Consider the following 27079-nt stretch of genomic DNA (forward strand, 5'->3'; position numbering starts at 1 on the left):
GATCTGGACAGGCTGCAGAACTGGTCCAGCAATTGGCTCCTGGAGTTCAATCCCACCAAGTGCAAAGTCATGAAGATTGGGGAAGGGCAAAGAAGGCCGCAGACGGAGTACAGTCTAGGGGGTCAGAGACTACAAACCTCACTCAAGGAAAAAGATCTTGGGGTGAGTATAACACCAGGCACATCTCCTGAAGCGCACATCAACCAAATAACTGCTGCAGCATATGGGCGCCTAGCAAACCTCAGAACAGCATTCCGACATCTTAATAAGGAATCGTTCAGGACCCTGTACACCGTATACGTTAGGCCCATATTGGAGTATGCGGCACCAGTTTGGAACCCACACCTAGCCAAGCACGTAAAGAAACTAGAGAAAGTGCAAAGGTTTGCAACAAGACTAGTCCCAGAGCTAAGAGGTATGTCCTACGAGGAGAGGTTAAGGGAAATCAACCTGACGACACTGGAGGACAGGAGAGATAGGGGGGACATGATAACGACATACAAAATACTGAGAGGAATTGACAAGGTGGACAAAAACAGGATGTTCCAGAGATTGGACACAGTAACAAGGGGACACAGTTGGAAGCTAAAGACACAGATGAATCACAGGGATGTTAGGAAGTATTTCTTCAGCCACAGAGTAGTCAGTAAGTGGAATAGTTTGGGAAGCGATGTAGTGGAGGCAGGATCCATACATAGCTTTAAGCAGAGGTACGATAAAGCTCACGGCTCAGGGAGAGTGACCTAGTAGCGATCAGTGAAGAGGCGGGGCCAGGAGCTCGGACTCGACCCCCGCAACCTCAACTAGGTGAGTACACACACACATACACACACACACACACACACACACACACACACACACACACACACACACACACACACACACACACACACACACACACACACACACACACACATTTAAAGGACGAGATAAACTGGACACAGAACAGATATAATAAAGAGGTACACAAGACAGAGGCAAACTTACAATAATAAAAGTTGCGTCAGAACGTAACATTAGTTCAGTGAAAAATAAGAGAATGTTACTCTCAGTGTTTGGTTGTCAGAGTTTACTGGTGGAATTTACACCGCACAAATATAGAATCATGGACAGCTCAATAAGGTCGTAAAACACTTAGCAGCACGGCATGTTTCCTTTACAAGAGAGGTGCTTTTAGTGTCTGTGAGAGGGGCTCTTGTTCCCAGGAACTGGGTATTTTCTTCCCTTCCTTGGATAGAGCCTGAGTGTCTCTCATTTTCCAGGTCCTGTATGACCTTAACGTGTTGAATGCTTCACTTGATTAAAAAAAATAAAAGCCTAGCACCTTTAGAATAGCGGTTCTTAACCTGCGGGTCGTGACCCCCCTAGGGGGTCGTTTGGTATTTCTCGGGGGGTCACAAATGGTTCGGGAGAATATAATTTATTTTCATATATTTAAATTAGTCAGCTGGGCTTTTACCAGTTTGGTGAGCAACACTGATCACACGTGCAGTGGTCTGGTACAGTAAACACATCAACCACATCCAGTCACTTAGTTCATAGCTATTGTGGGGGATGTCCGTATGTCACTCTTGCTCCGTGACTCCCAAGGCGGTTTCCTGTTTGCACTGTCTGCCAAGAAGCATACGTGCAATGAGACCTTTCTCAAGATGGGTTTCACAAGCATTATTCAAAACTCTGTGGTCAAGCCGCAAGGTGTTGTTTGCACCAAAGTTTTGAGTCACGAGAGTGACTCAAAACTTTGGTGCAAACGACAGTGACTATGCTCTCGTCAGTTACCCGTCCTAATCCACCTGACTTTAGTATGTAAGCTCCAGTCTACTTGCCTGTGCTTCGGGTCAAGAGACACTCACTTCTTTTGACTCTCGCCTTGGCAGGTCATAGCAGCTCTCCTTATTCAGTCTCCCTACGATCCCCGTTGGGGAGGGGAACTTATACCATCGTCTTCAACCTTGACTTGCACCACGATGAGCTATGCAAATCGTGTCAAGATCAAGCCCTACGGTGGTACTGTTGATGATTCATCGAAGCTTGCTCTTGCAACCACCGTCCAGGGTGGGTTGCCAGTGAAGTTCAACGCTATTCTGACACTAAAGGAAGCCTTCATTGTCGTGTGTCACGATGATGCTGAAGCTGAGAAGCTACTCACTACTGAAGCCACCACCACTCTTACTGCTCGAGGATTTACTGTCATGTCCTCTCCTTTTCTCAGAGCAAAAATATCAGTATTCCTCAAAAAACTAGACAAAATTCTCACCTCGCAACCACTCTCTGAACTTAAGTCATTCATTGAAAATCAAAACTCATGGGCCACTGTTGACAGCATCACTAAAATCCCGAATGCTTCGTCCATGCTTAAAGTCACCTTCACTGATATGAACATGACAGCCACTGCATTGACTGACGGTCTTGCTGTGTACTATTACTTCGTCAGCCCCACTTACATCGAAGCCGAAAGGTTTCACTACATCCAACATTGCTGAAACTGTTATTCATCTCTGCCTGTCCAGTTAAAGGCAACAACATGTGGTAGTGAGGGACACGCTTTCAGTTCCTGTACTTCCTCTGCTCCATCTACACCAACATGTCTGAGCTGCAAAAGTAGCGATCACCACACTCTTGCAGCAAAATGTCCTACCAGAAAGAACATTATGAAGAAAACTCAAAATGCAGCACAGAAAAAATAATCTTCCAAGTCTCCCACTTATGCAGCGATTGCAAAGTTTCAGGAAGATACTACAAAACTCCTTCAAGCTTCTACTCAACCCGCCACCACCACCACCGTCACTCCTCCAGCATGTGACCTAACAAAGATCCACTACTGTCTGCTATATGCTCATATACAGAACATGGCAGTACCTGGCTCCTTCAACACCACCATCAACGAGATATTTGCCTTGAACAACATGCCATCGTTTGTATTTCCAGCTTCTCCACCTTCGGCAGATATTCTCAAATTCACGAAAGACTTAGTCTCCACTTCTGCTTCTACTTCTTCAGCAACTCCTCCATCTCTACCAACAAGTGATGTCACTCTAACAACAACCAATGAGAAGCCTCCACTACCATCATTCCCCATGGAAACCCACCAATCAGAGACCTTGTCACCAGCAACATCTTCCTCCTCGTCTACTGAAGCCGACATCGAGTCTTTACCTCCACCTTCAACACCGCCTGCTAAGAGGGCTAAACCCGCGCCAACGACACCATCTTATGATTCTCGACATGATACAATTCCTGATGGCGATGCAGATTCTTATTTTCCATGGAATGGTATCACCTTCTACACCACAGCTCACTATGATCATGAAATGCTGTAATCTGAACTGCAGACACACCTTACCAACAAGACTGTCAAGTTTACCATCTATCCTTCTTTCAAAGGTGCTGGTATAATTACACTTTCTTCTGTCCTAGAGTACATCCAAGATCGTTCTCAGAATCCCCGCAAGCAACACTTGTTAACACGTCTCGTGATCCTTCCGATCCAACGATTTAAACGTCTTGTAAATGGATCTGATATCAACAAGCTTGAAGTTATTGTTAAACAACGTCACAACTCGAAGTAACCACCTCACTCCATAAACTGACCAATCATCGAGAAGCTCCTCCCCTGTCGCCTGCAGCCACCTATCACCAGCAAGTCTCAGTTTCTTCCATCAAGCAAGATGCAGTCAGCTTCTGAAGAGTTCCAGTGCCTTCTACGTCGTCCTCGTCAGTGTTTTTCAGGCTTAGCAGTTGGGTCTAGTCCTGACTCTTCTCTCATCGACTCAAGACATTCCTCTCACCGTCTATTCTTCGCCTTGTCCCCACTTGCCCCTCGGCTCTCGTGGGTCCTTACCTGTGAGTCCGTGTTGTTGTTGTTGCTGTGCTTCAGAATCTTCACGACTACGGTGCTCTTCATACCAACTCCAAGGCTGAGGGACTGATTACCTCATTTTTTGTATATAGTTCTGCTGTCTTCAAACTATGTCCTAGAATCTGTACTGATAAAGCCACTGGATGGCGAAACGTCTACAATAAAGATACTCCGGTCGTAATGTTCGAGAAATTGCCCCAGAAGTTCGGTATTTTAGCATAACAAGTGTCCTGGCTAAACTACTCCCACCAAACGTTACGAGAACATTTGACTCGTGCACCAGCACTTGACTTTACTGAACCTATCCCTATGTAAGTCACCCAATTTCTGTCCTCCCTGTTTTCAGTTTTTTCCGTGATCTTATATTGGATCGATAATAAAATGTCCTAATGGTGCATACAGGAGAGCCTCACTCATACAGCAGGTTAGGCTCTGGACTACAGAGAGCCTCACTCATACAGCAGGTTAGGCTCTGGACTACAGGAGAGCCTCACTCATACAGCAGGTTAGGCTCTGGACTACAGGAGAGCCTCACTCATACAGCAGGTTAGGCTCTGGACTACAGCTGTAAAATAAAAATTACTATAAATTGAAACATGGTTTTTTATCACTTTCAAATGCATATAAAAGCCTGATAACATATTTATACTGTCATATATTAAGTGAGCACTAGAGCTAGACCTAAAAAGGGCATATACAATAGACACTTACCTTAAATTATTTTGATCCTCAGCTTATAGTAAGTGGTGAATACATTTATTGTAGGAAGTCTGAATAAATGAAGAATAGGTACAATTGAAAACCGCTGTATTAGCGAGTCACTGTAAAGTGAAGCGCTGCAAAGTGGGGTCCTCTTGTACGTATTTTGAATTCAATAATCCTACTCTGTTCACTGGGCTGTGTCAAGCTACAACGGCCTATGCCACTGCCTTATCAGCCTCCGGTCATTATATATTTTAATCTATCGTTATAGATTTTAATCTATTAAACTTTTTGATCCTGGAGTATAATGTAGACACAGTTTATCCAACACTGTCCGTTCAACTAATCTAAATTCTCTGAGAGCTTCTGGTGAGTGCATTCTTTACAAGCTGTGTCCTGGTATCTGTTGCTATGTGCCATGGAATATCTGTCAACAGAATCCAATAGCATAAACAAATACCTGGGCCATTGACTTTCTGGAAATTGTAAAAAAAAAAAAAATGGAAATTAATCCTTCTGGTATAACTTAACATTCATACCATCCAGGTTGTCTTTCGTTTAGGGACACTGGACACTGACTCGTGTATGAAACTCGATATAACGGACGAAAAGGGTAAGGGATGTCCGCTATTTCAAAATAAGGTTAAAAAAATAGCAAAAGAGAACACTGAAGTATTCTACTTTATGTCTAATATGCAATTTACTGACATACTGTCAGTGCTGCATGACCCTTGTTGGTTTAGCGCTTTCTTTGATTATTATAATAATAACTGACATACTGTCATAAACACTGACAGGGAATACGTCAAAGATATTGTTTGCTCAGTGGATTTTGTATATATCTAAAAAAAGTTATATCGGGTGTCCGTTATATCGAGAGTATAGTTGTAACTCAGTGGAAACAGTGCAATGATAAACAAAATAAATTTTCATCATGATGAGAAAAAATAAAATATATTATAAACCCGAGAAAAAAAACCCAGACAAAGATCATTGACGGGAAGAAGAGCGACTTTATTCTAATAATCCATGAAATCATGGGTGTCAATTTAGAGTGGGAAGGTTCTTGATCCAAGGAATGTGAGCAACAATCCCTCTTCCTTGGATCAAGCAGGACAGTAAAATGATCCACCCGTACGAGCTTAGGGGGTTTCTCCTTCAGCTTGATCACGAACAATAATCTCTCCCTTACCAAACAAACCACAAAACCGACACACGTAAAGAAATTAATTGAAAATAAAAGGGAAATTTCCCAAGTCAACATTAACAAAGTCAGGGAAACAAGATGGTAAGAACGTCAAACGTACTGCAGAATTTTTCGTCTGATGAATCAGGGCAGTCAGGTTCACCATCACAGAGCCAAGATCGTTCAATGCAGTGGCCGTCTCCACACATGTGGTACGAGAAACTGCAGCTGCAAAACACATATGCAATTACCAGCTGCAACTTAACAGCTGTTATATAAAGAATGAAAAAGGACAATACAGTGACTGGAACAATACACAAATAATCCGCACTTAGAAGAACAAAACTTTTGACATTATGGTCCGAATTGGACCGTTAATGGTCCTAACAGTACGGGAACGTCGTCGAAAGTTTGTCTCATATATACATATATATATATATATATATATATATATATATATATATATATATATATATATATATATATATATATATATATATATATATATATATATATATATATATATATATATACATATGTATATATATATATATATATATATATATATATATATATATATATATATATATATATATATGTGTGTGTGTGTGTGTGTGTGTGTGTGTGTGTGTGTGTGTGTGTGTGTGTGTGTGTGTGTGTGTGTGTAATATTAAATTTAATATGTATTTACATATTACGGCTTTCTAAAACAAAAATATCTTAATCTGTGTTCATGTTTACCCCTTTATAGTTTATCCTTCAAAAAATATAACCACTTCTATGGTCACTTTAGCTGAGTAATTCAACTGACACGTTAACTGGTAATTATAGATCAACCTGACAGTAACTCAAGCGTTTTTAAAAATTGAACATAACCCTGAACTAATTACTTGGAATATACGTGCATATACACCCATGTATATGTATATACACTCAGCTACAGTATATCTGTATTTGCTTCTTACATTAACATTATTTACCTGGTGTTGTGAACCGCCAGCATCAGTACCTTAAGTAAAAGGACACATGTGCAACTGATGCCACATTTTATTGTGGCAACGTCTCGCCCTTCACAAACTTTGTCAAAGCTTGACAAAACTTGAAAATTAGACACATATGTGTTCTTTTGCCTAAAATATTCCCGGTGATTCTACCAATATTATTACACATCATTAATAAGAATTAATTGGATAGTTATGTTCCCAGCAACATGGCTATCACTGTGATAGACACTCACCTGGTTGACGGACAATCAGCCTCATCAGACTTGTCATGGCAATCAAAATCTCCATCGCAGCGCCAGATGACCGGGATACAGTAATCACCATTTGTACAGTTAAACTGGTCGGGTCCTGTGCAGTTTTGTACTAATGGAGGTATGTCTGAAGAAAAGATGTTAAAGAAAGAAAAAGAGAAAGATTTATTATTTATAAGTTATAATGAATTTATGAGTTTAACTGGTTACAAAAGAACAAGCTGGTATAGATCCTCTTTTTACGAGAGGATCTTTACCACGTGAACTGATTTGAAAAGAAACATGTTTCAAACCAGACTTTGTGTGTAATAAAGGCTTACCATACCACGGGTGGGGTTAGAACCCGCGATCAGAGAGTCTCAAAACTCCAGACCGTCGCGTTAGCCACTGGACCAGCTAGCTGGCCCAGTGGCTAACGCAGTGGTCTGGATTTTTGAGACTGATCGTGTCGTTACGATTTCGTGAGTCATAATAAAGGTTTATTCTGTGTAAAGATAATTATGTTAAAAACTTGCTGAACAACTGTGTATTAAGAATGAACAAATGTTTCTAATGATGTTCATCTCAGCGACAAGTTGATATTTGTGCAATGAATTATTAAGTGTTACAGTCCACAAGATACACTGAGTACAACATATCAAGAATTAAGAGAACACATAAAATGGAGCACTGCGGAAGGCCTACTGGCCCCATGGTAAACAAATCCAAGTCACACCTACTTCAAAATGAAGGAACACTGCCGCAGACCTACTGGCCCAAGCTAGGCACGTTTAATTCACACCCACACATGTACTTGTCTAACCTATTTTTAAAGCTACACATAATACAAGAAGATTAAGAAAAAGTACTAGAAATGAGCCAGTAGGTAACTTGAACCTGCCTAACTTAGGCCAGTAGGTAACTTGAACCTGCCTAACTTAGGCCAGTAGGTAACTTGAACCTGCCTAACTTAGGCCAGTAGGCCTGCTGTAGTGCTCTTCCTTTCTCATGTTCTTATGAAATTGTAAAAAAAACTACAAAATCGATAATTCTGGAAGAGAAGAAAAGGAATTATTGAAGAGTAAATAATTATCTAATGACTTTCAGAATTATTGGTAATTATAATGATATTAAACACGTTACTGATTACAGAACTAGATATATATATATATATATATATATATATATATATATATATATATATATATATATATATATATATATATATATATATATATATATGCAACGACATAGTGGAACTCTGGTGCTGAGGCAGCAAACCCGTAAGGGTTACAGGATGTATGGGACACTGAACGTAATTATCACATCACTAGGACCACCACTACCACTATCACGAGCACCACCACAAGGAGCACACCACCAGGAGTACCACCACCAGGAGCACACCAACAGGAGCACCACTACCACGAACACCACCACCAGGACCACCACTACCACTATCACGAACACCACCACAAGGAGCACACCACCAGGAACATCACCACCAGGAGCACACCACCAGAACCACCACTACCACGAACACCACCACCAGGACCACCACTACCACTATCACGAGCACCACCACAAGGAGCACACCGCCAGGAGCACCACCACCAGGAGCACACCACCAGAACCACCACTACCACGAACACCACCACCAGGACCACCACTACCACTATCACGAACACCACCACAAGGAGCACACCACCAGGAACACCACCACCAGGAACACCACCACCAGGACCACCACTACCACGAACATCACCACCAGGACCAAAACTACCACTACCACGAACACCACCACCAGGACCACCACTACCACTATCACGAACACCACCACCAGGAGCACACCACTAGGAACACCACCACCAGGAACACCACCACCAGGAGCACCACTACCACGAACACCACCACCAGGACACCACTACCACTATCACGAACACCACCACCAGGAGCACACCACCAGGAACACCACCACCAGGAACACCACCACCAGGAACACCACCACCAGGACCACCACTACCACGAACACCACCACCATGACCAAGACTACCACTACCACGAACAACACCACCAGGACCACCACTACCACGAACATCACCACCAGGGCCACCACTACCACGAACATCACCACCAGGACCAAGACTACCACTACCACGAACACCACCACCAGGACCACCACTACCACTACCACGAACACCACCAGGATCACCACTACCACGAACACCACCACCAGGACCACAGCTACCACGAACACCACCAACAGGACCAAGACTACACTACCACGAACACCACCACCAGGACCACCACTACCACGAACATCACCACCAGGATCACCACTGCCACTACCACGAACATCACCACCAGGACCACCACTACCACGAACACCACCACCAGGACCACAACTACAACGAACACCACCACCAGGACCACGGCTACGGCTACGGCTACCACTACCACGAATATCACCACCAGGAACACCATCATCAGGAACACCACCACCAGGAACACCACCACCATCAGGAACACCACCACCAGGAACACCACTACCAGGAGCACCACCACCAGGAACACCTCCACCAGGACCATCACCACCAGGAACACCACCACCAGGAACACCACCAACAGGAACACCACCGCCAAGAACACCACCACCAGGAACACCACCACAAGGAACACAACCACCAATAACACCAGTAATACCACCATCAGGAACACCATCGTCAGGAACACGACCACAAGGAACACCACCACCAGGAACACGACCATCAGGAACACCACCAAAAAGAGCGCCACCGCCAGGAACACCACCACCAGGAACACCACCACAAGGAACACCACCACAAGGAACACCACCATCAGGAACACCACGGCCAGGAACACCACCACCAGAATCACCACCACATGGAACACCACCGCCAGGAACACCACCGCCAGGAACACCACCATCCGGAACACCATCATCAGGAACACCACAATCAGGAATACCACAGCCAGGAACACCACCACCAGGAACACCACCACCAGGAACACCACCAGGAACACCACCACCAGGAACACCACCACCAGGAACACCACCACCAGAAACACAACCACCAGGAACACAAACCACCAGGAACACAAACCACCAGGAACACCACCACCAGGAGCACCAACACTTCGAACACCACCACCAGAAGCACCACCACCGGGAGCACCACCACCAGAATCACCACCACCAGGAACACCACCACCAGAAGCACCACCACCAAGAGCACCACCACCAGAAGCACCACTACCAGAAGCACTACCACCAGGATTACCACCATTAGAAACACCACCACCAGAAGCACCAGCAGCACCATCACCACCAAAAACAGCACCACCAGGAGCACCACCACCAGGAACACCACAACCAGGAGCACCACCGAGAACACCACCACTAAGAGCACCATTACCAGGAACACCATCATAAGGGTTTCAACGCACAGGAACGACATCATCATCTCCACTGTTCCTGCTGCCTCCTCTGTATCTGACTGAAGAATAGGATGTAAATAGCTTAGATATACAACACGTTGGAGAATTAGATATATTTTCATTTGGGAGTCCTTATTAATGGAGGGAACGCATCGGTTCAAGGCTGAGGGACTGATTACCTCAGAGTCCTTCTCGTCTTCCACCATTAATCTCTGAATAAAATTGAGGAAGCCATTTGTTGGCGAAACTTTACGGAATAAAGATACCTCACTGTTGTACGAGTGTCTTGCTTGTCTGGACCCGCAACACTAGCACCAGCTTCAGGAGCAACAACACACCAGGAGACAACATTAGCCCAGGAGACAACAACATACCAGGAGACAACATACCAGGAGACAACATTATACCAGGAGACAACAACATACCGGGAGACAACATTATACCAGGAAACAACAACATACCAGGAGACAACATTATACCAGGAGACAACATACCAGGAGACAACATTATACCAGGAGACAACAACATACCAGGAGACAACATTAGACCAGGAGACAACGACATACCAGGAGACAAAAACATACCAGGAGACAACATTATACCGGGAGACAACAACATACCAGGAGACAACATTATACCAGGAGACAACAACATACCAGGAGACAACATTATACCAGGAGACAACATACCAGGAGACAACATTATACCAGGAGACAACAACATACCAGGAGACAACATTAGACAAGGAGACAACGACATACCAGGAGACAACAACATACCAGGAGACAACATTATACCAGGAGACAACAACATACCAGGAGACAACATTATACCAGGAGACAACATACCAGGAGACAACATTATACCAGGAGACAACAACATACCAGGAGACAACATTAGACCAGGAGACAACGACATACCAGGAGACAACATTATACCAGGAGAAAACAACATACCAGGAGACAACATACCAGGAGACAACATTATACCAGGAGACAACAACATATCAGGAGACAACATTAGACCAGGAGACAACGATATACCAGGAGACAACAACATACCTGGAGACAACAACAGACCAGGAGACAACATTAGACCAGGAGACAACAACATGCCAGGAGACAACAACATAACAGGAGACAACTCACCAGGACACAACAATATACCAGGAGACAACAACAGACTAGGACACAACAATATACCAGGAGACAACAACAGACCAGGAGGCAACAACATACCGGGAGACAGAAACATACCAGGAGACAACAACATACCTTGAGACAACAACATATCAGGAGACAACAATAGACCAGGAGACAACAACATACCAGGAGACAACAACATACCAGGAGACAACAACATACGAGGAGACAACAACATACCAGGAGACAACAACATACCAGGAGACAACAACATACCAGGAGACAACAACATACTAGGAGACAACAACATACCAGGAGACAACAACATACCGGGAGACAACAACACACCAGGAGACAACAACAGACCAGGAGACAACAACTTACCAGGAGACAAGAACATACCAGGAGACAACAACATACCGAGAGACAACAACATACCAGGAGACAACAACATACTAGGAGACAACAACATACCAGGAGACAACAACATACCAGGAGACAACAACATACCGGGAGACAACAACATACCAGGAGACAACAACATACTAGGAGACAACAACATACCAGGAGACAACAACATACTATGAGACAACAACATACCAGGAGACAACAACATACCAGGAGACAACAACATACCGGGAGACAACAACACACCAGGAGACAACAACAGACCAGGAGACAACAACATACCAGGAGACAACAATAGACCAGGAGACAACAATATACCAGGGGACAACAACATACCAGGAGAAAACAACATACTAGGAGACAACAACATACCAGGAGACAACAACATACCAGGAGACAACAACATACCAGGAGACAACAACATACCAGGAGACAACAACATACCGGGAGACAACAACATACCAGGAGAAAACAACATACTAGGAGACAACAACATACCAGGAGACAACAACATACCAGGAGACAACAACATACCAGGAGACAACAACATACCAGGAGACAACAACATACCGGGAGACAACAACACACAAGGAGACAACAACAGACCAGGAGACAACAACATACCAGGAGACAACAACATACCAGGAGACAACAACATATCAGGAGACAACAATAGACCAGGAGACAACAATATACCAGGGGACAACAATAGGCCAGGAGACAACAACATACCTGGAGACAACAACATACCAGGGGACAACAATAGACCAGGAGACAACAACAGACCAGAAGACAACAATAGACCACAAGACAACAACATACCAGGAAGCAACAACATACCGGGAGACAACAACATACCAGGAGACAACAACATACCAGGAGACAACAACATACCAGGAGACAACAACATACCAAGAGACAACAACATACCGGGAGACAACAACATACCAGGATACAACAACATACCAGGAGACAACAACATACCAGGAGACAACAACATACCGGGAGACAATAACATATCAGGAGACAACAAGATACCAGGAGACAACAACGTACCTGGAGACAACAACATACCGGGAGACAACAACATACCAAGAGACAACAACATACCGATAGACAACAACATATCAGGAGACAACAACATACCAGGAGACAACAACGTACCTGGAGACAACAACATACCGGGAGACAACAACATACCAAGAGACAACAACATACCGGGAGACAACAACATATCAGGAGACAACAACATACCAGGAGACAACAACGTACCTTGAGACAACAACATACCGGGAGACAACAACAGACCAGGAAACAAAAACACACCTGGAGTGAACAACAGACCAGGAGACAACAACATGCTAAGAGACAACAACAGACCAGGAGACAACAACATGCTAAGAGACAACAACAGACCAGGAGACAACAACATGCTAAGAGACAACAACAGACCAGGAGACAACAACATGCTAAGAGACAACAACAGACCAGGAGACAACAACATGCTAAGAGACAACAACAGACCAGGAGACAACAACATGCTAAGAGACAACAACAGACCAGGAGACAACAACATGCTAAGAGACAACAACAGACCAGGAGACAACAACACACCAGGAGTCAACAACAGACCAGGAGACAACAACATGCTAAGAGACAACAACAGACCAGGAGACAACAACATGCTAAGAGACAACAACAGACCAGGAGGCACCAGCAGATCAAAAGGGAATGATAGGATCGAATACTCACTGCAGAAGCGCTCGTCAGTCTGGTCACCACAGTTATCGAAGGTGTCACACAGTTCTTCCTTTGAGATGCACTTCCCGTTAGAACACCGGAACTCTGTTGGGTGGGAGGGAAATAGAGATGTTAGAAAATATGCTGATGTGAGCTGTGAACTCACCTCTCAGAGGTGAGCTAATGAGAGGTGCAATTGTCAGCAAAGGAGAATGGTGAAGAACAGGAGGAGTTTGAGGTAATCAGTCCCTCAGCCTCGAGTCGATGTAGTCGGTCCATCAGTCTTGAAAAGAATACTATTCTCCTTTGTATGGACTGATGAAGTCACTGTGTGACGAAACGTTTCCTCAGTAAAGATACCCAAGTGTTGCACATGTGTCTAATTTATCAACTTGTCGGTTCTCTGAACCATTCATCTGCACTATGAGAAGTGGCCCAGAAGAAAGCATACTGGAGAGAGAGACAATGACAAGGCGACAGTCAGCCCCTGCAAAAGTTACAGTAAAATCGTGGATATGGAGAGACAACTCAACACAGACAGGTAGAACAGAGTAGGATCATTAATGGCTAATTAATTCATAATGGTTATAATTATATCCATAATTTTTAAAGAGGTGGACTGATAAGCCAGCAGAAGGTCTCGGTCACATGACCATAAGCTCCCACTGTTGGGTAATCCTACGGCTAAGAATTGCTTCGAAAACCCATGGAACGGTCTTGGACCAAGACGTAGCGCCAAGCAATATCATAAATATTTTTAAGATTAATTTTTAGCGATGGTATTGCGAAAGTCTGATTACAAGTGAATTGAGAAGTCTTGGGAGAGTGAATTTCGGGTTTCCAAATATCAAACTTAATCTTTGTTTACTGTGCATTCCAACAAATAACAAATTGCACTCGTAAGAGAGATGAGTCTGTATTGATCCATCTCTCTAGTTTTCGTTCTTAATTGTATTGTTTTTAACTGTTCAAAAGAGCCTGTTTAAGGAGCAAATTTCCGGAGATTTTTGACACTTTCTAAGAACTACCAGATCCCGACTACATGGGCACGTAGGCACGTAAGTCTCTTTCAAAATATGAGGTTTACCCAAACTTAGACTTGCAATGTGTTAAGGTCATTTCTTTTTTTTTGCTCTGGATTCGTCCCCCCCCCCCTCCTCCTAAGAAAATTACTCACGCCCCCTTAGGGATGCGAGGCCCCTTCCCCCGCGGCTAAGAATCGCTGGAGTAGAGACTGTAGAGACAGTAGAAGCTGCCACAATTGGAGAAGACAAAGAGAGGGTATCGGTGTCCTAGGATAAAGGACTCGGGGTGAGGAGAGACGGGCTCAGTGGGAGTATGTGGAGCTGGATGGTTATCCACAACTGTCACAGACAAAGGAGGAAGCAAGGGGCAAGACACAGAGCCAGGGAAAGTTAAGCATGAAGGAACAATAGGTTAATAGGGGGTTTTGATGACTGGAGGAGCATTTGGTCTTTAAGGTTTTGTAGGAAAATTGGATTGCCCAGCCGGGAAAGGCTGAGTAGGTAGTGAAACAGGAAATGGAAGAGAATGAAGCAGCACGAATGGGAGAAGGCAAAAAGGTGGGAAGATCATAGGCGAGAATTTCATGAGGATTGGGCACAGGGATGACTGTGGAAGAGGGTACCACAGGGACCTGTGGGTGCTGCGCAGCTCTAAAGTAGGAAGGTTGTGGAAGTCTTCCTTGGAGATGGAGTTGAGTCAGTGACAAAGAATGAGGAACTCTCCTTGTCCTTGAGACTGCGGACTCCCACTCTCTCAAGATAAACGGGAATTGGCAGGAATTGGCTTGGTGAGCTTCTCCACAGTTAAGGCAAGGAAGGGATGGGTTATTATGGCCAGCTGTACCACAGACATGGAATTCTACCGGTGATCTACGATATTTAGCCAGGTGGCCAAGGTGAAAGCAATGTTTGCATTGTAGAGGAGTCGAGAACAATTCTCGCACTTAAAAGAGTGAGAATTGATGGAAGGTTCCTTGTAGTTGAAGGTAATTTTGGCAACCTTGCTTAAATAGCATTCCGACCTCAGGCAGACATAAGTGGCAGAGAGATGCTGGAGTACAAGTTGCTTCTGAATGCCAGGACCACATTACGTTATTGTTTTTGGATTATAGTGTGCGGGATGAGGACCGTACACCGGCTAGAATCGAGAAAGGATATCCGTGTATTTGTGACAGGGGTGTTGTCACAAATACACGGAGTTGGAGAAGGAAAGATTGTCATCTCACTCAGTATCCTTAAATGACAATGCGCATACCACTTTTGAGGACATGGAAAAATGAGTTTAAAAGACCGTACCTCGTGAGTGCTTTGCTAAAGTAAGGTATCAGTAGTTCTCGGTCGAAGAGAAAATAATTTCTTACAAGATTGTTTTAGAAATGCAGCTTTGAGAGGAAGAGGTTTCCAGGCAGCGTATTTTTTTAGGAAGGGAACTAGAAGGAGTGTCAGCAACTGTGTCAGGATCTCAGGTATGGGTCGGAGATGGCTTCGAGCCAATCTGTCCAGTGATGAGCTATCGATCCGAAAATCGACATGCCACCGTGGGGGAAGCCAGGAGCAAGGTCAAGGTAGAGTGAAGGTCAGAGGTATCAAAAGAATCAGCCGAAACGATTCAGATAATAAGGCATTGGCCAAAATCGATACTGGGTTTTAAGGAAAGTCAGTGAGCGTGATAGGGTAAGGAACCTCCATGGAGGAAGCAAAGTATGAATATGACTATTTATGATTATGTTTCTTTTTTATTTATATATTTTCTTTATTTAAAGAAAGACGGGGGTATGGGGAGGGGCAGCTCCGAAGAGAATTAAAAAAAAAAAAAAACAGTAAACCTCTTCCGGATCCAAGAGTACCCTCGATGCTGCCAGCAATTCCGATGTTGTACAGAAACCATTACCTTGTATACCAAGAACCCCAGTACACCAGGATTGCACCTCCAGAATCAACCGAACCAGGCTCAACCAACAAGGTCGTTCAAAAATGCCTTCAGCTGCCACTTCCGAGAACTGAAAGGCAGCATCCAGATGTAGTTTTGTTAACTAAAGACATGGGAGGCTACATACTGGAGCCCCGAGGCCAGCTCACTATGTCTCCAGATAATCCAAATTCCCGCGTCAAACAGCACAACGCCAAGGTCCTCAACGGAATGGGAGAGATAATGATCTATTATTTCCTCTGAAATTCAAAAAGGGGGAACTATCCCAAATAGGACGAAGGGGGAGAGAAGGAGAGGGGAGTGGGTTATTCAGATTCAGTCCGAGGAAGGAAACATGAAGTCTAGTTCCTCGGATCAAGAGCCCCTTCGCCACGCCTAGAGACCCCTCTTGAAGGAGCTCTGATGAATAAATCACAACACATATAGAAATGGAACAATTGAGTTGGGTACTTGTGTTGGAAGTCAAAACTTGTTTCGACAGATTCTCTCGCTGGCTGTTTATGAGAAAGGAACCAAGGCCTAAGGCCTGTTTTTCTTACTCAAATAAACTTGTCATATTATTTTAGGAATTAGTGTCCTACCTTTATATAAAGTCTGATACTGTCCTTTCAGTCTTGAAGTCATTCTTGTATTAGTCAGGTCTGTGCTGTATTACATATCTCATTTAGGCTAAATGCCATTCTTCTGCCGGTTATTTAGCTTTAAATTAACATACATTACTATCATGTTCTATTAAATTACTTAACATTTAGTATGGTTCTTATTTCTCATATATTAACAGTAGCATCCTGACGACCTCTTCACTCAAGACAGCACAGAGCGATTAGACCAGTAGTATCGTGTGTCTTGTAACTGCTGTGTCTACTTGTTATGAAGGCTCTAGTCTTCTCCAGGCCATAAAGCAATATCCTCACTACTCTAGAAGTCTTAATAGGTTAGGCTGTGCCTAAATACAATTACAGATTAGGTCAGGTTAGTTTAGGTTAGGTCAGGTTAGGTTAGGTTAGGTTAGGCTAGCTTAGGTTAGGTTAGGTTAGGTTGGGTTAGGTCAGGTTAGATTAGGTTAGGTTAGGTTAGGTTAGGCTAGCTTAGGTTAGGTTAGGTTAGGTTGGGTTAGGTTAGGTTAGGTTAGGTTAGGTTAGGTTAGGTTAGGCTAGCTTAGGTTAGGTTCGGTTAGGTTAGGTTAGGTTAGGTTAGGTTAGGTTAGGTTAGGTTAGGCTAGCTTAGGTTAGGTTCGGTTAGGGATGGGCATAAATACAACTGAAATATAGGTTAGGAAGGGATGTGCTGAAGAATCAAATAAACACTGATAACGTTACTACAACTTCAAACTCACTCTTCCATTCTCATTCTCATGGTATGGTAGTGTACAATGGTGATTCTAAATGCCTCGATGGTGTCACGTATGTCGCTGTTTTTCCCGATAGAATAATCCAGGATCATTTACTATAATTGGATAGTGTTTTTACAGCAGAATTATTTGCAATTCTGGCAGCTGTCATATACATTACGCCCATATCCGCCTCGTTATTCGTAATTTCTTTGAATTCACATTGCGTATGTTAGGTTATCCTGAAATTCGACTTCCCTCAATACCATCGTCCTTTATATACACTTTTGATTGCATCACATTTCTAGTAGGCACAAAGAAATCTTTTGTTGCTGGGTTCCCGGAAGCATCGATGTTCGGGGCGGTGAATAACATGAATAAGCAGACTCAACCGCTCGGTCGGCTATTCATGACTTCCTGATTTCCCCACACGTATTTTCCTTTTTTCTCCTAATAACTCTGCAAGTATTGGCAACAACATTGTCCAAGTAGGACAACAATAAATTGTTTTCTTTTAGACGACATTCAGGATTCTGGACATCTTCCCACTGCTGTCGTGTTTGGGAGACTACACACTATCGCTTACATAACGAACGCCGGCGACTCACGGATACCACATGGAGAAATAAGCAGCACTTCAGTCCACCACTTCTGACATCACCATCTCAACAGCCTGACTCTATGAAGTTAAGACACATGTGCAATATCTGGTTATCTTTACTGTAGACGTTTCGCCATCCAGTGGCTTTATCAATACAGATTCTAGGACATAATTAGAAGACAGTAGAACTATATACAAAAGATGGTGTTGAGAGCTCCGTAGTTGTAGTGATTCTGGAGCAAAGGTAAGAAGACTGGCGTTTATATAGGCGTCAGTGGATAGGGACGTGTAGCAGACGAGGTCATAGTCACTGGTAGGCGGGATTCCCCAATGGAAGTAGGTCCTACCCAAAGGGATGGGTACTTCCACTCAAATCCCGCCTACCAGTGACTATGCCCTCGTCTGCTACACGTCCCTATCCACTGACGCCTATATAAACGCCAGTCTTCTTACCTTTGCTCCAGAATCACTACAACTACGGAGCTCTCAACACCATCTTTTGTATATAGTTCTACTGTCTTCTAATTATGTCCTAGAATCTGCATTGATAAAGCCACTGGATGGCGAAACGTCTACAATAAAGATAACCAAATGTTGCACATGTTTCTTAACTTTCATCTTGTCGGTATTGTATACCTTTCTTGCACAGCCTGACTCTAACTGGCCTCCTCGATGAAAGTCTCAGCTTCTATAAGCTCTCTTTGACTCTCTTTAACTAAACTATTGCACCAATTTTTATTTAAATTTTACTCTTGCATCCTCTCCTACCTCCACCAACTCCTACCCTCACATTCCCCTACTCATCACTCATACCTGCCGTTTTGCACATCCCTCTCTGCAGTGTTATACAACCCTTTTAGGTTTAGTGCTTAAGTTGATGATGATGATAATAATAATAATAATAATAATAATAATAATAATAATAATAATAATAATAATAATAATAATAATAATAATACGTTGGAGAATGATGGTGTTGGTGAACAATTTACATCTTGTGGGAGAAAACCTACTGTCGAGAGGGAGAAACTGTTGGTCGGGATGGATGCTGTATACTGATCTGGCTGGTACACTGGTCTGGTAAACCTTTACGTACGAATGACTTCTAGACAGGCCTGGGGGGCGGGCGTGTTGTAAAACTAACCTGCACACTGGTCTGAGAGGAAAGGCTCACCTGGTGAAAAACATCCAAGTTCATTATATAATGCATTGGTTTATTTAATGTATAATTGTTAATGTTAAGTCGGTATTATTTTTATACCAAAGTAATACTTGTCGTAGTTTGACAGCTGAGACTATGTTCAGAGGTATGTTGTAAAAAATTATCGTTGTCATTTTATATATATATATTTTTGTGATTATTTATATTGTGGGTGTGGTGGAGGTGCTTGTCGTCACCCGATACACTAATCATTGCGAAGCAAGCAGTGTTCAGTGTTCACAGCTGTCAGTTACACTGTTCACTTGCTCTCCATCACTTGCTCAGAGACGGACAGGAAGCGTTGTGTCGTCTCTTAGGGAGGACAAACAATAGTCAGTCTGGGTTCATTTGACATCCCCATACACACAGACACCTTATTGTCACAACAACCTGTTGTGATGTCATGTTTCTTCAGCTTTTATCCAAAATTAAGCATATTGCCAATCCTCATAGCATCTTCAGAGTATCCACAAACACTGCTACACTCTCACGAACACGTAACATACACTGTCAGTGTGAATTTGTGACAGCATTGGGTCGTATGTGAATTTACAGTGTTCTGAGTCTAGGACATAGTTTCTGTGAAGCGATTTTGTGATTTAGACTGTTGAAGCATGTGTCCTGAGTGGACTGCGAGTTTACAGAGAGAACAATGTCTTCGAATTAATTTTAAACCATTTTGGGTGTGAGTTTTATTTACATGTGTAGTAGTGGATTCTGTTTTACAGCGGTGCGGACTTTGTCTACTTAGTGAGTGGCCTTATTTTTTGCTCAGCTTTGAGAACAATGTATGTTCAAGGAATGAAAGGCTTTGATCACCGATTTATTTTGGCTGCGTTGTAAACACAGGGGGAAAGGGGGCTTAAACAGCACGTATCACCATGTATATGAACTGTTCACTTGGAGTCGTGTGCAGGCGAGGTGAACACTAATACTTCTGTGTGTTTTTCTAATAAATAATTTATGTTTATCCTGTAACAACTACTTCCCTAGCAAGCTGCTCTAAATGCCTTTATTCAGTAAAGACAACAACAGGCCATGCCTTGGTAGCACGGCCTCTACACAGTACACTGACGTATACAGTAAACTGGTCAGAGAGGGGTGACAGTGAACTGTACACAGGTCTGAGTAGGCTGAACTGCAGAACGGTCTGGAAATAACTGGCCTGCACAAGTGGACTTCAGGGAACTAACCTGTACACTCTTCAGGGGGGCAGGAGTGCTCGTCCTCTCCGCCTGGACAATCGAAGTGGCCGTCACAGAGGAGCGTTGGTCCCACACAGGAGCATAAGGCATCTTCATCGATGCAACCTAGCACTCCATCACCACACTCACACCCTGCAACACCAACACTGGTTAGCAACCCTTCACCAAACACCGTGCAACACCTTCATATCTGCACAACACCCACGCAAAACCACCTACGCATCAACCACACCAACCCAACACCCACACATCAGCACCTACATCACACCTTCATAAATATCCCACACCTCTACATAACACCCACACAGCACCTTCACTTCACAACACCCACACAACACACACAACAATACCCACAACACATCATTCACAGCAACACAACATCCACAACATCACCCATAACACAACATTCACAGCAACACAACACCCACAACAATTCCCACAACAACACCCACAGCAACACCCACAGCAACACCCACAACATCACCAACACAGCACCCACAATACCCACAACAACACAACACCCACAGCAACACAACACCCAGAGCAACACAACCCACAGCAACACAACGCCCACAACATCCACAGTAATACATACACAAGACATACACAACACTATAGCTAGAGCAGTTTTAATCCCCATGACTTGATTCCGTCAATTTTATCTACTAGTCAATTTTACTCCCAATATACAAAAACATATTTAAAAAAAATTATTACTAAAATTTACATTTAAAAATTACATTAAGAAAATTGCATTAAGAAATTACATTAAGAAAATTGCATTAAAATACTACACTAGATTAAAAAAAGGTATAGGTATTAATGGTTATAATTACAACCATAATTTTTAAAGGGGTGGACTGGTAAGCCAGTGGAATGTCTCGGTCAGATGGCCAAAAGCTCCAGCTGCTGGTCATTATATGACTAAGACGCGCGTCAGGAAGCACTTGTCCTGTTTCTTGACAAATCTTACTTAACTTAACCTAACCTAACCCATACTTATCTACAAAGCAGGTGACAAGTCCTTAGCTTCGAACTATAGACCAATAAGCCTCACCTCCATAGTGGGAAAATTTAAGGAATCAATAATTGCCGAAGCAATTAGTAGCCATCTTGAAAGATATAAATCGATTAATGAATCTCAGCACGGTTTTACAAAAGGGCGTTCCTGTCTTTCGAATTTACTAGCTTTTTTTGCTAAGGTATTTGAGTAGGTAGATCATGGTAATGAATATGATTTTGTGTATATGGACTTCTGTAAGGCTTTTGACAGTCCCACATCGGAGACTATTGAGGAAAGTCGAGGCACACGGAACAGGAGACAATTCTTCATGGAAAGAGACATGGATGACAATTAGGCAATGGGAAGAAATCACAGTGGGGAAGCCTCACAAGCGGTATTCTACAGGGGCGGGTGTTGGGCCCATTGTTGTTCACTATTTACATAAATGATATAGATGAGGGTGTAAATAGTGACATAAGCAAGGTTACTGATGACACCAAAATAGGCCGTTGAATTCATTCTAAGACACTAGAGTGCAAAGTTCTAAGCATTAGGAAGGTAAATAACAATGATACTTATAAACTAAATAATGTAGATCTTAATATCTCTGACTGCAAAAAGGATTTGGCAGTTCTGGTTAGCAGTAATCTAAAGCCCAGATAACTGTGCTTAAGTAAAGTGGTATGTGTAAATTTATTTGGTCCCTAAAGTTCCACAGGACAGATACGATGTACGAAGGGGTCCCAGCATAGCCATAATGGGACGGCTGAGCTGGGTGGCCCTTAAACCCTCCCAAACAAACAGCATTCTCTCTAGTTGGCATGGATTGTTGGTAAGCTTATTTAATTTATAGATTTACCCTTCAGGGAAGGAGTAGGTAGTTTTACTGGTAGTACACTAATATTAGGATCATTGAGGCAACTGTAGATAATAATAATGTAGACCTAAGACCTTAACATAGGTAGTAATAGGCCGATAATGTAGGCAAACACTAGGATAAGTTAGCTAGGGAGAATTGGCAGCCCTAGTTTGAACGAAGAGACGAGGGTCTGGAAGAGAGACCAGCTCGTTCTTCTTAAGACAGACACCAACTGGACAAGACGTGCCGTGATCAGCAGATGGCGCCCCCCACGTGTTTTCACATTTGAGACCTGGGGAAATCTGGTAGAGGCACCTCGATGTACCATAGATGACCTCCGTCAGGCCCATACAGTAAGACAAGACCTCCACTTTATCTCGTAGATTTCTGGCCAGTGTCTTGGGAGAATTGTGAGTGAGTTTGATCTGTGGGCCCGGTGTGCAACAGGCAGTGCATGCCCAGTAAGTACCAGTGTCTCAAGGCAGTCTGGAAGCTAGTGTCCGTGTCTGCATAGTTATACTAGGGGATACATACCCTCTTGGATATAGGAATTTCTGAGGTGCAGGCAGGTCGCTAATAACGATTGAATATTGCAGGAATTAAGGCTCCCGGTTGCACGTGGTTTCTGAGGGGAAGTCCAGAGAAGCTAAGGCTAAGCTTAGGGAAGTTGAAGATCAGGATATATGCTGCAACACCAAGTAAGTTAGTCCTTTATATGTGCATGCAGGCGAGTTTCTTGCAACATCAATTATTTGTGAAAATCTGTCCTATAAGCCACTTGTGAGGCTGAGGTACCCACCTCAGAGCTCGGTGTCAACAGAGTTTGCCAGGGTAGGCGACTCACTTGGAGGCAGTCCACACAAATTTTCACAAAAAGTGGTCCTTCGAAAACCGTGATGTGGAATAGCTAGGTTAAGCTATCATAGCTAGGCCACAGTTAGGAACCAGTTTAACAAAGTTAGGTTAAGTTAGCACACCTAGGCCCAGAGTTACACAGAGCTAGGCCAAGCTGACTATACACAGAAGTTGTTATTTGCAGTAATTTCCAGGGAGGCCAGGTAGGCTAGAGAAGCTTGTGAATTTAATTATTTACAGTGATTACAAGTAATCCAGAGTAGGAGACTTGTGTGTTGATTACTTACAGTGGATTTGCAAGGTAGCCACAGTTAGGCTAGGCTTGTGCAATATTTACAACAGTTATAGTAGCTAGGACAGATTTAACATAGTTATTATTTACAGGGAGTTATAAAGCCAGGTTTAAGCTAGCACACTAGTTAGGTTAGGATTTACCTTATCCAACCATTCACGCTAGACTGAGTAAGCTAGGCCAAGCTGTTTACATACATTATTCATTTACTGTTTCACAAGTTGAATTGTTGAATTTATTTGTGTTAACCAAGTGATTTTAATTTGTATACTGCACTTTTTATTGTGTGATTTTCATTGTCTTTGACTCATTTTAATATGGGATTTGTGAATTGTACCTGAGACTAGGTTAAGTCCTGTAATTATTTGCTGGCATTGTACAGGAAAGTGCTAGGTTAAGCTTTCACATCGATACACATTTTGATTGGGATTTGAGAGCTAACAGTGTACATTTTAAGTCAGAGTAGAGTCAATATAACAAAGGGAATTGTTAAGCTTGTTGAGAAGCCTTGAGACTCGTTCATTCTTACCTAACACCGTGACATGCTGTGGGGTGGACTGGGTAAAGTACAATTAGTGTCACACTCCTCATTAAACTTCGACAATGGCAGATGGGAGTTCAGGAGAGTCTGGTTCAGTGTTAACAAAATTAAAACGATCAGTGGCGGCATACAAAGGGCATCTGAACAGAACGCGTAACAGGTGCAAGGCTACTTGCCAATGCAGTAACGTAGACTGCGATGATTTGCAAGACTGCTTGAAGAGTTTGGGGGAAAAATGGGAAGCCTATGAACAAGCATTCTCAGCATATGAGCTACAGGCTATTGAGGATAATGAATCCCAGGGTAGTCTTCAGCAGGCTCTGGACGAATTCACTAAGGATGATGTAGATTGTCATCAGGAGATGAATATGTACAAAGATAAGTTAAGTACATTAAAGGCTAGTATTCCAAGGGTGGTGTCGAACACAGCAGGTATCCCAAACAGCCACACACCTGTCAATATATTGCCCAGGTTGCCCCAGTTGAATTTACCGACATTTGATGGAACCCTAACTGAGTACATTGCTTTCTGGGATCAGTTTAAAGCCCAGATAGATGACAGGAACGATTTGTCAGATGCCGTCAAGTTGCAGTATTTGCGGACCTGGTCCAGCACTACCAGATTACTGACACTAATTACCAACATGCCAAAGACCAATTAGAAGACATGTTTGGCAACACTGAGGAGATAAAGGTAGCTATACTTTATCGGTTGTTGGATCTAGAGGCTTGCCGACATGACTGTCAAAGCCTAGAGAAGTTCCGTATTGAAATTATGAGCGTGACAAATAGTTTCAGAGATTTGCATGATGAGGATGATTCAGAATGGGTCCTTAGCCAGGTGATTCAGAGGAAACTGGCTAGCACTACAGTGCATGAGTTGCACTTAAAATATCGGACGAATAGGTTCACGATAAAACAAATTGTTGAGGGGTTGGGAGATCTCGTTTCTCATTTGAGCATAGGTGTGAGAGAGGAGTCGCCACCATCACAACATAAAAACCCAGACAGTCACTCAAAGATCTCGAGAGATCAGTCTAAAGCTCGTACGACTAACGTTGGAGTGCACTATGGTAAAGAGGTGTCTAAGGTAAGAACCTCTAAGCAGAACCTTACAGGCACTCATGCCAGAATATGCGTGTTCTGCGAAGGCGAACACGCTAGCATGAGTTGCCCGGAGTATACAACACTGAGCAGTAGGCAACAGAGACTAAGGGAGTTGAGATACTGCTTCAAGTGTTGTGGGGAATACTTTGCGAGAGACTGTGGCACCCAGCTCAGTGAGTGTCGAGTCTGTTGCAAAGGTAAGCACCATACTGCACTATGTCCCAATAATTTAAGGGAACCCCAAGCTAGTAGGGATATCTCTCAGGAAGAGATAGAAAGTGAGTCCGAGCCTGAAATGGTAGCCAGCGTGATTAGTGAGAGTGAAGTCTCTAATCCGAGTGAGAATCACGGAGGTGCTGCCCTACCTACAGTCATGGCAAAGGTTGTGAGTGGGCACAGGTCCGAAACAACCCGATTATTTTTTGACCCAGGAGCACAAGTATCCTTGATAACAAAGAAGTTGGTGGCTAAATTAAAGTTGAAGGCCACAAGGAAAGTTAGTATGATGTTGGGAGGGGCTATAAGTCAGGTCCCACCCAAATCTTATGATGTAGTGGATGTCACAGTCAAATTAGGTGGACACTGCAGAGACATTACAGCCTTGGTGGTAGAGACGCTACCCACAGCAATTACAGTGAGAGGTCTTGCTGCAGCAGCTAAGCAATTGGAAGACCTTGACGTGAAGCTGGCAGACCAGGGAATTACCACTGACACAGTCAGAAATGTAGGTATCCTGGTGGGAGCCAATCATATAGATGACTTCCTGTCTACACGACGGACGTTTAAGGAAGGAACTGGTTTATACAGATCCCCAGTAGGATACATCATAGGCGGCAGGATTCCACCTGAATTCCCTGCCACGCCAGATAGAGGAGAAGCTGTCCCCATGATAGCTGGGGGAGTAGTGATAATGAATACCAGTATACACGATGAACTGCCAGGGAAGCTGAACCAGGTAGGTAGTGACGAACACTCGGCCACCTTGGGAAAACACTTTTACAGGGTACGTAAAGAGAGAGATAGATTGCCTTTAAATCCAGGGAACCTCGTAACAGTGGGAGGAAAGGCTACCAAGGCATGTGGGTCACTGGGTGGGAAAGTACGGAGCCACTCAGTCAAGGCTAGACATACGAAAGATGTTAAAGTTAAAGCAAAGGGTGCTAAGACCACTGGAACCAACAAGTTTACACCCCCAGAGGTCCACACAGGGGAAACTGGATGGTTGAAGTTAGACCGGAGTCTGCTCGATGAGAGTGGCCGGATGGCACTCGTGTCCAGGGTCCACTGTGGGGGCTCGCGGAAGGTGAACTTGATTTAGACTTAGCGTCTACCTTCGCCGGTGGGAGGATGTGGAAATTTATTTGGTCCCTAAAGTTCCACAGGACAGATACGACGTACGA

At 43.5% G+C, this 27079-nt stretch overlaps 1 protein-coding gene across 1 annotated transcript in view; it reads right to left on the bottom strand.

Annotated features, from left to right (window-relative positions):
- LOC128699890 (low-density lipoprotein receptor-related protein 4) overlaps positions 1-27079 on the bottom strand; it is an 846819-nt gene that overhangs the window by 579165 nt on the left and 240575 nt on the right. The window contains exons 3-6 of the mRNA XM_070086860.1: positions 21011-21154; positions 13743-13835; positions 6985-7129; positions 5869-5975 (exon numbers count right to left, since the gene is read on the bottom strand). Coding sequence (XP_069942961.1) covers positions 5869-5975; positions 6985-7129; positions 13743-13835; positions 21011-21154 — 489 coding nt within the window. The remainder of the gene's footprint in view (positions 1-5868; positions 5976-6984; positions 7130-13742; positions 13836-21010; positions 21155-27079) is intronic.

The sequence above is a fragment of the Cherax quadricarinatus genome, chromosome 20 (genome assembly GCF_038502225.1).
Source record: "Cherax quadricarinatus isolate ZL_2023a chromosome 20, ASM3850222v1, whole genome shotgun sequence".
Classification (NCBI taxonomy): Eukaryota; Metazoa; Arthropoda; class Malacostraca; order Decapoda; family Parastacidae; genus Cherax; species Cherax quadricarinatus.